This window comes from Sinohyriopsis cumingii, chromosome 16 (genome assembly GCF_028554795.1).
Source record: "Sinohyriopsis cumingii isolate HCF-2022 chromosome 16, ASM2855479v2, whole genome shotgun sequence".
NCBI lineage: Eukaryota > Metazoa > Mollusca > Bivalvia > Unionida > Unionidae > Sinohyriopsis > Sinohyriopsis cumingii.
Window position 1 is genome coordinate 67365487 of NC_142976.1, and position 12245 is coordinate 67377731.

The 12245-nt window shown below is 33.9% G+C and overlaps 1 protein-coding gene across 2 annotated transcripts in view; it reads left to right on the forward strand.

Annotated features, from left to right (window-relative positions):
• The first annotated feature begins 609 nt into the window (after positions 1 to 609).
• Positions 610 to 12245, forward strand: part of LOC149780712 (heat shock 70 kDa protein 12A-like) — an 84936-nt gene continuing 73300 nt past the window's right edge. The window contains exons 1-2 of one of the 2 annotated variants that reach the window (XM_089937765.1): positions 610 to 678; positions 4718 to 5050. In XM_089937765.1, the coding sequence (XP_089793891.1) occupies positions 4739 to 5050 (312 nt within the window). In that variant the 5' untranslated portion in view covers positions 610 to 678; positions 4718 to 4738. Of the gene's footprint in view, positions 690 to 4717; positions 5051 to 12245 lie in introns of both variants that reach the window. The other variant, XM_089937764.1, reaches the window with a different exon arrangement.

Consider the following 12245-nt stretch of genomic DNA (forward strand, 5'->3'; position numbering starts at 1 on the left):
AAATTATTTATTTTATACAATGGTGTTCTGAATGCAGTATCGGTGAATAAATTCTAATGTGATGCCTCTTTTTTTAAAAATTGTTCTTGGGTATATATGAATAGTCGCTGAAGAAATGGTTAGGAGATTGTTCCCAGGTTGCAAACAGTTTGAAACTTGTTTTTACGTGTATACTTTTTACAGCTGTTTAAACAAATATCCATCAAAAGTTTATTCGGAATAAGCGAATAAAGCTCAGATAACATAACGTTAACGGAACTAGCATGTATACTAAATTTGAATCAGATTGTTGTGTGTTAATGCAGATGGGTCAACAAGACTAGTGAAAAAGAAATGCTACATTTTCGCCAAACTTTCTTGCGACTCCAAAGAAAATTTGATGTCGAGTATTTAATGTGAACGAATATACCCACAGGCATTTTATATAAAAAGTAATATACGATTTCTTACCTTAAAAAATTGTTTCATGCAGAATCATAGGATTTATATAATGATTCGCTTAATATTTAGTACCAAATGACCTCCTTGAAATTTTTTGACTGTTTCCGGAACCAAATTGAAGCCACTTAATTTTTTCGTAAAAGGTTTTATTTAGACTTATCTCCCCTTAATTCAAGGACTATAATTTGTTGACACGCCCGTATGGTCGAGTATACCATAGACTTGGTTGTGACTTAGGTAGGTTGTGGGTAGGTACATGCAATTGATAATTAAACCTTGACGCTTACTCAAGTTGTAAGAAGTATACACAAATATAGAATTTTAAGACACTTGTTAAAAAAATTACAAGTATTAAAATGTTTAATGTTATTTAGATGCATTATTACCAAAGTTACAACCAGGAAGAAGATTGTGCGCTTGTTTACTGTATCTTTTTTTCGGTAACTCAGTATGGTTATGGGTCCATTTGTCTGATTTATCCCAATTTATGCATTTGTATCTCAAGTCTTTTCCCTCCCGCTCATATTTTCTAATTTATTACATTTAGTCAAGTTTCTTGTATTGTATTTGCCAATATGACATGGTGTGTAGTAACAATGAAATATGTACTTTCATTTCAACCTATGATGATATTAAAACTACAGTCCCGTGTTTTGATGGTATCAATGCACTAATTAAGCTCCATAAATATTTCACTTTTGTTTGTATTTTACACCATGTTTAATGTTAGGCACTGGTAGGTCCGGCTCAAGGGTTTTTGGCACCCTAGAAGAACTACGACTTTGGCTCCTCCACCCCCACAGCCCAGAAAGAAACATTAACTCCCGTCAGATTTATCGCCCCTTAAAGCCTGGCGCCCTGGGCATACGTATACAATATATACATAGTTTGAGTTATATTGCATTTTATAGTAATACTTGCATCAGAATGCTTTTGTTTTGGAAAACATGCAAACTGCAAATTAGGCAAAACATAACAACTTGTAAAGACAAATTTGTATTTGTTAAATTGCGAATCATCTTTTCGAAGTTAAGCAAATTTAATTTTTTTTAAAAATGTACAGTACATTAAATCGAAGATGTGTTATTAGTTTTAGACTATGAAGGAAATAGAGTTTAGGATAATTACAGTAAGAAGTAAAAATAACCATTTTTAAATTAAAAAATGATATAGTACCTTTAGTTAGTAGTTAGTCACCACAGACTATCTTCAAAAACACAAAAGCAATCACCTGAACAAACTAAATACTGACCTTACTTAAGATTTATCGCCCTTGTATTTCTGGATATTGCTGTATTTTCATATTCACATGAGTGTGTTGCTGTGGGAACGCTTGGGAAAGGCGTTCTCTTACCTTTTTGCGCTCGTGATTGTCGCCTCCATCATCTGAGTAAGATGCGTTCACTCACTTTATAGCGTTCTCTCACTTCATTATTTAGCACTATTCCACTGCATCTTCGATATGGCTTGTATGTATTTTCTTAGGTTTATGAGTTATTTTGTGTACATTGGTGAATGAAACATACGCTACAACTTCTCTGGTTTTCCTAGAGTGTTATGATACCTTCTGATTTGCATAAGTCATGAAAGACCAGTAGAATAAAAGTTACATGGGTTTTCTAAACTAGAAAGTCTCTTTTTGTATACACCTTCTATTGTGATTATTATTCGCAATAGATTCCACGTGACTGTTCTTACTACTCATTTTGCGTCGAACTAGTCTATTCATGTTACTTAGCCCAACCAATGAGAATTTACTAAATTCTTCTAGAAACGTCGAAATCCCATCAGCCAATGAGAAATTAAGCCACTAAGTCTTATTATTAAGATTATTATTAATAATTGTCAACACACGCGTAAGTATCTATTTATAGATCCTATGTAATACTTTGCTCTGAAGAGACTCCGGTCACTTATGCAAAATCGGACTAAGATATTCTATATAATTTACGGCCATGGATAAAAAATATAAAAATTAGATAAAATCTTGTACAGGAATTACAAAATATATACAGTATCATCTAGAATTGTTCAAGTCAGAATATCGCTTCACCATCATATGATTAATAATAAAATCGTGTTGCTGATCCTAACTTAATAGAGGCTTGTATCCTAAATATTTAACTGGTGAGCTTATTTTATTTTATCTGCTACTACTTTTCGGTGGTAAATATAAATGTTAAGGTGCTCCTGAGGTCGTCTCTTAACCTGACGTCTGGCTAAAATCTCCGACATTCCTCGCGACGCCACTGTACAGAAATATTTATCAAATATTTCTGTTTAAAACATTTTCTTGAGATACATTAATAAAATGTCGGATAACACGATGTTATTATAGCCAAATTAAATTACTAAATTTGAAATAAACTATTGTGTGTTAATGGAGCTAAGTCAATGAGGCGATTGAAATGAATAACATTAAAGTGTCGCCGAAATCTCTTGAGACTCAGAAGATACTTTAAAGCTAAGTATTTTATAACACACAGCAGAGAAGTATTTTTACGTGCTCATTTTCTTTTAAAGAGTTGGAGGATTCATAAAAAATTTAATTTGATACTTAACTAAATACTAATGGACAGCCTCTAACAAAATCTTACAGACTATTTCTGGGATTAAATGCCTAAATACAAATACCTTTCTCGTGAAAGGTTTAGCTAGACTGATCGCCCTTGAATTCCATGAGTACTGTTTTTGGACAAGTCGGATATGTATGTACATAGCTGGGATTTTCTTTTAGTTATCCGTGGTTACATATAACTGATAATTAAACTGCAACGCTACAACAAAATGCAGCAAAATCTTCAAATTAGACATGACATAGATTTTCAGGTACTTATTAAACAAAAGTTAACCACAAAATGTCTGATATAATTTGTTTATGTTGTTGTGCGTTTAGCGCCATTTGTCGGCGCAAGATAGAATATACATGGCGGCCAGTATACCTTGTAGAGAATCAACCCGGGAAAAGTCCAGTAAAAACCACCTACCCACGGGAAGCAATTGGCAAGATCTCTCACATACCCACATTGGCCGAGCCTTAGACTCGAACCTACGCGAAGAGGTGAGTTGGCTGTGATCGGTTAAGGCAAACACTTTAGACCACTCGGCTACACGGGGCTTCCTTATGTAATTTACATAAAACTTATCTACAGTATAGAAACAACGAGGATGAAAACTGTCCACTTGTTTACTTTCTCTCTGAAAAATTGTTGTTTTTAATCTTGCATGTTGTCTAACAATGCAAGCTAATGTGCTGACAATAATGGATCGTATATAATTACTCTTAGATGCATCAGGGCAGAAACTTTCTGTTTCTTATGGTGTTGTTGTGTTTTGTTGTTTGTCCTTTTTTTTCGACAACAAATATTCAGATTCAGAAGTTCCTATGCCTTGATATATATATATATATATATATATATATATATATATATATATATATATATATATATATATATATATATATATATATATATATATATATATATATATATATACCACCTCATGAAAGAGAGGCAACCAGTTTTGATTGTTTAATATTTTATTAGTTGTCTTGTCTGTAAATTTCCACGTTTTTCGACCGATACCAGTCTTGTATTGTCATGTTAAAAAGGAACAAATTTTTACAGGAAGCAATTTGCATATTGCTGTGGTAATCAAAGAGAAATCAGTTATAAAAGTCTTGTTTACTTGACTTTATCTTATAAAACATATTACGGTTTCAATGAGAATTAGAGGTCAGATCTAGTATGTCAAAGTGAGACCAATACATAATTGAGACATATTATATACAACGGGTGATGTGTTGCAAGGACTGAAACTTGCTTTCATTGTAGAATATTGTCTGGGCAAGTAATTAGGTTCGGGAATGGACCGAATTACAAAGGAATATTTTGGCATATATGTACTAAGCAAAGTGATTATCGTGACCTAAGTCATATGCTAAATTAAAAAGAAACATTGTCTGAATGCTCAGGAGACGGCTTGGGTTGCTGACTAAAAATGGTTATTTTTGTCACAATTTTCCTTCCTAAATGAAAGCATATTTTTTAAAAACACCTGCCAGGAAACAACACTCATGCAAATTATGTTTTTGCGCATATGACTTATGTGCATCACGGTCTGTGTCAGAAATGAATTGTAACAATGAAACAAGCATACTAAGGCGAACGTATGTCGTACTGTATTTCTGTCTCTCTCTCTACACACACACACACACACACACACCTATATATATATATATATATATATATATATATATATATATATATATATATAGATTCGGAACGAGGGAGGTAAGATGGCTATGGCATTGAAATCTGAATGTGGGCGACTTCTTGTTGCTGCAGTTGACTTTGGGACAACCTTTAGCGGATATGCATTTTCGTTCTCGAGCGAGCCAGATAGGGTGCAAGTTAACCAAACCTGGGTAGCTGGGTCTACACAGCTGATATCACTGAAGACACCAACATGTATCCTCCTGACACCGCAGAAAGAGTTCCATTCCTTCGGTTACGAGGCGGAGAATAAGTATTGCGACCTAGCCCTAGATGGAGAACACGAAAACTGGTATTTTTTCAAGCAGTTCAAAATGCTCCTTCACAACACAGAGGTACGTCATGTTCATATGCTCTAACAAATGTTATGCATAGTTATAAGTCGTTTAATTAGATGTGGCTGGGCAAATATTTGATCTTACTAATTGCTATTAAACGTGCATACATGATAGACGTATGAGGCTGGTACGAACTCTTTCAGGGAAAATCTGAGTTTGTACTCCGTTCACAAAAAATGTTTCACTAATTATATGAATTGACAACATTGTGCACATTAAGAGAACATATTTTGGAACAGTAGATGTTGGAAGCTGGAAAATTAGGACATGCTAGATATGATCATTATATAAATAGGTCTCAAAAGGTAAACAAATACACAAAGCAGTTGTCCTCAATTATCTACCTTAAAAGATATTGTATCTAAAACAACTAGTGAGGTCATTTCTGACCAGTACATACAAATAAGAATAGCTATGTTACATTTTTCATATTAATAAGCAGAGTCATTCTTTCTGTTGTATGTCAACTTCAACAAGTTTGCTGTTGCTGTGCGTATGGATGGCTAAGACATCACAAGGGCAGAATAATGCATGTCTTTGATATGAATTATAGTTGTTGCGACTGCTTGAGCTGATTATTTGTAAATAAACTATATTGACAACAATAATTATAGCGGATCATACTGAAATGTTGCTTGATGTTTCTTGCTTCCAGCGTTTAAATCTGATTTCTATGAATGGAAAATGATAATAGTTGAAAAATAAAATACTCCTATGTTCATATACTCATATAATAGTACGTCCGTTTTGAAAATTCATAAAATAATACCATGTTTTAGTTTTTTGACCTTTATGCCATGTCATATTTCATGAAAATATTTTGCATGTTTTTAAAAGCAATGGCCGTTATAAAATAAAAATGCTATGACGTTAAAAACTGCTCATTTTGGCACCGCTTACAGTCACTAAATAATGCCAGCCCCTATCGTGAAAAGTTAGTCAAGCACTATGATACATAAAGCTGGAGAGCCAATGTTAGTTATTACAGAAAGAAAAACGGCAGCTTTGCAAAATGTTAGCAGAGCTAAAGTTATTTACTACTGCTGAATTGTGATGTTGAGTGAAATGTAAACATGGGGCAAAGGGAGTTTCGTGGAGGGATTTCATGTATACCCACAACGAGAATCAAATTTGTAATGGTGCCAACCATTCATTGAGTGTTAAGATGATAATTTGAGGTCGTTTGTTCCAGAAGTTAAAGTTATATTAACACCATATCTATCCAGTGTTTTGTGAGTAATTAAAGTGTTTCTGTTTGAAACATATTTTACTCTCATATTATTAAACAATATTGGATTGAACACGAATTAGGTAACTCATCTAGGTTCTTTCCCAGAACATGCAATAATTCTCTTAGAGTGCTAATCTAAAATAAATTTCCTTCTCCACAATGTGTTGATAGTAGTGTTACGTGTCTAGGTTCTTACAAAAAATAACAAGAAAAGAGTGAAGACAACAAGCTTTGTAAAATTTAATAAAGAATTTATTTCCCTAGAAAAACAAGGTAAAAGTGAAAAAGAACGATTTTATGAATCAAATCCAAAAACAATCCAACAATTAAAAAATCGAAGTCCTCGTAATAAAAGTCCTAATGAAACTGAGGTCGAATCCCGATGAGATCAAAAGTGGAAGATTATGACGTCATGAATGGTCAGCTATGTGCTGCAGTGTCAACAGTCTCTTGTAGAAGCACAGAAAATATTATTCCAATCTGAATTCTATATAAATTTCGATAAATGTCATCGTCCAAGAATTAATTTAGAGCACTAGTATTTCCAGGGGAAATAATCTTGATATCCAAATAATTTGAAGAAAATAAAATAATTAGCCCCAAACTGGTCACAACAGAAAACACCTGGACGCCTCCAGTGTTAAGGCAAGAATGACTATTCTTTCTCAAAACGTCAATAATTAATCTAACTACAACGCAAAACAGATGCCCGGATGTGGGTCAATCCTCTGGAAAACCTGGAGTTTGTAACAACTGATACATGTTATTTGACACATAGGCAAGATATGATCTTGACTGTAATAAGTCGTTCTTACACTGGGAATGAATAAAAAAATATATAAAAAGTTGTTTACCAGAACTCTTACTGGTTCTGAATCAAGGTCAGAAACTAGAAACAGTGTTTCTGTTATTGGTTGTTTATAACTGAATTAAATTTCTGGACAATGTCAAATCCAGTAAATAAAATTGTATTAAAATAACATGTAATGGAAGAAAAAAATTAAAACTAACAAGCAAAGAATTAAATTAAATCCAATATAAATTAAATCAAATATACATAACAGTAGACAATATGATAGTGTGTTGCTTTGAATATAAAATTATTTTAGATTAGCACTCTCATCACTATGGATTGTTTGAAAAGTGATTCTATGTCTATAAAGTTATATTCCCGCCCCGCCAGGCGATGTATTTTTTTTTTTTTTTTTTTTTTTTATTGTATGACGGTACGGGTTCCCGCCCCGCCAGGCGATGTTTGTATTTGTGTTATATTTGTGTATTTGTTTATTTGTCTATGTTTACAAAGTTATAAGTCCTGCCCCGCCAGGCGTTATATAAAGTTATATTTATCGCTTCTCCAGGCGTTATATAGAGTTACATTTCTCTCTCTGGCAAGCGTTAGAGTTTTGTTTCCCTCTGTCCCTGTTTTGCCCGGTTGAGGTCAGCCACTTGTAACATTGTTGCCGATGTCCAGTACCGTGACGTCATCATTCCTGCTATTTCTATACAAACCAATCCTATGTTCAACTTTACACCATAAAAAGAAATGTAAGTGTAGCGGTATTTTTAAAAAGTAGGAATAACATAGTCTCTCTCTCTCTCTCTCTCTCTCTCTCCATCGTAATAAGCTTGATTGAAATCATAATGGTATCTGTTCCTGTTTTAGGAAACCTCTCCAAAAATGTGCTACCATAATTATGTGAACTGTTCCGTCTATCGTGTAATTTTTTCAAACACTTACACCCTAAAAATTGTAAAGCGATTTCTTTCCATCAGTAAATTGTTGAATACTATAAAATCTTGAATTGACTTTAACTTGTACACATCAGGTATCCTATTTGGCACTGCCATTTGTCATGGGAAAATATTCTAACATTAGATCTACCGTTTTTCAGGAAGAAAACAAACAGGGCTTTTTCAACAAAAAACGCTAGTGTCACTGCACTCTATGACCCTGCCGATGGTAAACTCTCATTCTAAAACCAAAACATGCGTTCAGAAAATGTAACAATGTTTGTCCTGTTTGTTTTATCTCCGTTGCTTAAGTGTGCAGTAGAACCAGACTTTATTTTGGTGATGTCCGTAGTTTTGTTGAAAACTTTGCCACATTGTTTGTAGCGTGTGCTGCCAAACATGATAACTCCTAAATTGGGATATCCAACAAATATTATGGTAGAATGAAAACAATTGTCTAGGAACATTACTCTCATAGAATATATTGTTGTCCTAATTATCATTGTCCTGTAATACCTTTAAAAAGTAACAGAACTCCAAAAAATGGTGTCCTACATTTCCGTTTCTTTCCATTCTTTCTTTCTCTCTGCAATGTAATGTTAATTCTGTCTGTCCATCTCTCAAATCACTATTCCCCGTTCTACTGTCATCTCCTTCTCTTACATTCTAAGCGAACACAAGCCATTTTGGATAGTGAGCATGATATGTTGGATATCATAGTATTGTGATGGATAGTATTTTTGTGGTGTAAGGGATAGTCTCTTTTGTGAGATTTCGTCTCCTTCGTTTCCATTCTGAGGTAAGAATAAAAAATTGGGATAGAGTATTAAGGGGGTTGTTAAATGGTATAATTACTGTGATGGATAGTATTTTTGTGGTGTAAGGTATAATCTGTTTTGTGAAATTTCATCTTCGTTTACATTCGAAGCTAACACATACCGTTTAAAGAGAGAGAGAGAGAGAGAGAGAGAGAGAGAGAGAGAGAGAGAGAGAGAGAGAGAGAGAGTATAAGTGTAGTCTTTGTTTGTCCCTATCAAACTCTTTTTGTCCCTATCAAATTCATTTTACCTACTTACCTATATACGGTATTCAGGTCAGCCACTTAGTCTTTAGTACAAATTGAAATGAAATACAAAAATAGGGACATAGAAAAGGGGCATTATAGAGACAATTTTTAGTGAAATTGTAGGGACATTAAAGTTACGAATTTTTTAAAAATCTGCATAGCTATAGCGTACCTAATTATACGTCCCTAAATACACAAATATTCTAAAGCATAACGGATCACATAGACTAGCTCAGCTGACTAGTAAAATCTATAAATAACTTATGTATAATTAACTACGAGATCTCCTGCTCGGTTCAGCTGAAGCTAGGAGTGTTTTTGTGTATGTGTATTTGTTTCCGCGTGTATGTGTGCGCGCGTACGTTTGAGTGTGTGTATGTTTTTGTGTGTATATATGTGCGCGCGTACGTTTGTGTGTATGTGTGTGTGTTTGTGTGCGCGCGTACGTTTGTGTGTGTATGTATGCGTATGTGTGTTTGTGTGTATCTGTGCCCATGTACGTTTGTGTGTGTTTGTTTTTATCTTAACAAAAAACACTCATCCCTAAACTGCAAAAATAGAGTTTGTGTGTGTATAGTTTTGTTTGTCCCTATAAAACTCCCTTTTGTCCCTACCAAATTTTTTTTCACCTACCTCTCTGCCTACAGTAGCGCATATTCCAGTCCACAACTTGAAACACTGTTGCCATTATTATCCTAGTGTCCAGTATAGTGACGTTATTGAAGCTAGAAATTTGAAGGCTATACATATGGACTTTCCATAGAAATTTCCACAAGGAGTAGCTATAAATAGATACTAGCATTTTACAAAAGGAATTTGCACACACTGTGACTATAAATAGATAGTGGGTTTTTCATAGGAGTTTCCACAGGTTGTATCTATAAATAGATACATGGGTGTTTATCCACGATCGTCAAACAAGTTGAGACTATAAATAGTTACTAGGTTTATCCATTTTAGTCTAAACCAATGTAACCTAATGTTCAGGGATATGTTTAGTCTCCGTTGAATTCTGAGACAATTTAGCAATTTTAGCGTTACTTTTAGTCACATCCATTTTGGCATTGGTCTTTTTCTTGATTATAGCTATTTATAGCATCATTACAATTATGCAAATTTATGAACACCGCCAACATAATTTAAGTCCTAGGCAATACTTTATATATGAATCTCGGGCTTGTATTAGTGTATGTCTGTCTCTGTCTCTGTTGTGTTTGGCCCTCTATCATCCTTGTCTCTAGACAGGCCCAATACAGTTTCACCCATTGTCCCTAGACAGACCCATCCATGTTCAGTTCATATTGGCCATAGACAGGCCCAATCCAGTCTTGCTCTACCTTCCCTATGTTCAATTCCCCTTGTCCCACAATAGGTCCTAACTTATGTTAAACTTTCCCTTGTCCGTATACGGGCCCAATCCATTGTCACTCTACATACCTATGTTGAATTCCCCTTGTCCCTAGACAGGCCCACCCATGTCCTATTCTAAGGATGATTGGGGCTATCTAGGGACAATGATAGATTATATAGATGATTGGACCTATCTAGGGACAATGGAAACACCCATGGTAAATTTCCCATGTTAATTCCACTTGTCGCTTGACAGTCCCAATCCAATGTCACTCTACATCCTTATGTTCAATTTCCCATGTCGCTTATACAGTCCCAATGCATTGTCACTATATATCCCTCTTGTCCCCTTAAAGACCCAATTCATTCAATTGATTTTGCCTTCATAGAGACCCAACCGATGAAAAACTTTCCCTTGCCCCGCTATAGCCCCACCCATGTTAAATTTATCCATGTTAAATTCCCATAGACCCTAGAGTGGATATAGAATTCCCCATGTTAAATTCCCATTTTCCCTAGAGTGGATATAAAATTCCCTATGTTAAATTCCCCTTGAGGCTAAAGTGGAAATACGCCTTTTTAACATTAAGGTCCCATTGAGGCAAGGGTGACCAATCCCTTGTCGCTATGTGCAATTCCCCATTCACTTCATGGTAAATTTCCCCATGTTAAATTCCCATTCACTTAATGTTAATTTTCCCCATGTTAATTCCCATTGTAGCCAAAGTGAATATACCCATTTTTAACGTTAAGTCGCCAGTGTCGCTAAAGTGTCCCATATACTACTCATATATATATATATATATATATATATATATATATATATATATATATATATATATATATATATATATATATATATATATATATGCATGTTAATACTAGAGTCAGTATTCGCTTATTACAAGTTTTATACAATAACTATTTTCTTTGCTCATTTGTTTGACAATATTTACATTCTATTGTCATTTTCAGTGATTATTTTCTCTTATTATGAATCACCAAATCAAACAGATACATAAATTAGGAGACACATTTACTTGGACAATGTACTGCATTAGCAATTACTCTGCTTTGTACAATTGTATATTATATAACTACTACATTTTTCCTTTCTAATATACCTAGCAACAAAATAAATGAGGTCATACCTCCATCACTGCACACATGCTTAATTTCCTATTTGGATATATCTGAGCTTAATTAAAATTTTAGTTGTGATTTAAAAATATAGTACGAATCATTCAAAGAGATGATTGTATTGTTGCCATTGTCATCAAACCTTTCTATGTACAATTGATATATTTATAATATTTTTTCTGACATGTATTATAACTTCCTTTCTTTTTAAATGGGCAATGTTTTGTGTTTCATTGTTAAATCTACATTTATAGATATATTACGTCAGTTGCAACAAAAGGAGATTGAGCACTGTATCTCTTTTGTTTTGGTCTATTATACCAAGAATAAAAACTCTTCATGACATTTGAAAATTATGCAGATGAGTACATTTAATCCTTATCCACCCAATAAAACTAATAAGTAATGACTCAGTGTTTGAAACAGTTCCAAAAAGATGAGATAAAGTCTCTAAGGAGTCATTACATAAAGAGCACATGCTTGTAGGCACTATTCCAATTTTTTTCCAAAACTGTATTTGTTGGTAAATTTACATACATTATTTTAGTTTGAAACCATGTTAATTTAGGACACTTAGTTATTTTAAATGGCAAGAAAAAGTATTCCTTTCAGTTACTCTCAAATATAAACTCATATTCTTGATTCCATTTCAATAGAGATGTTGGCCTAGA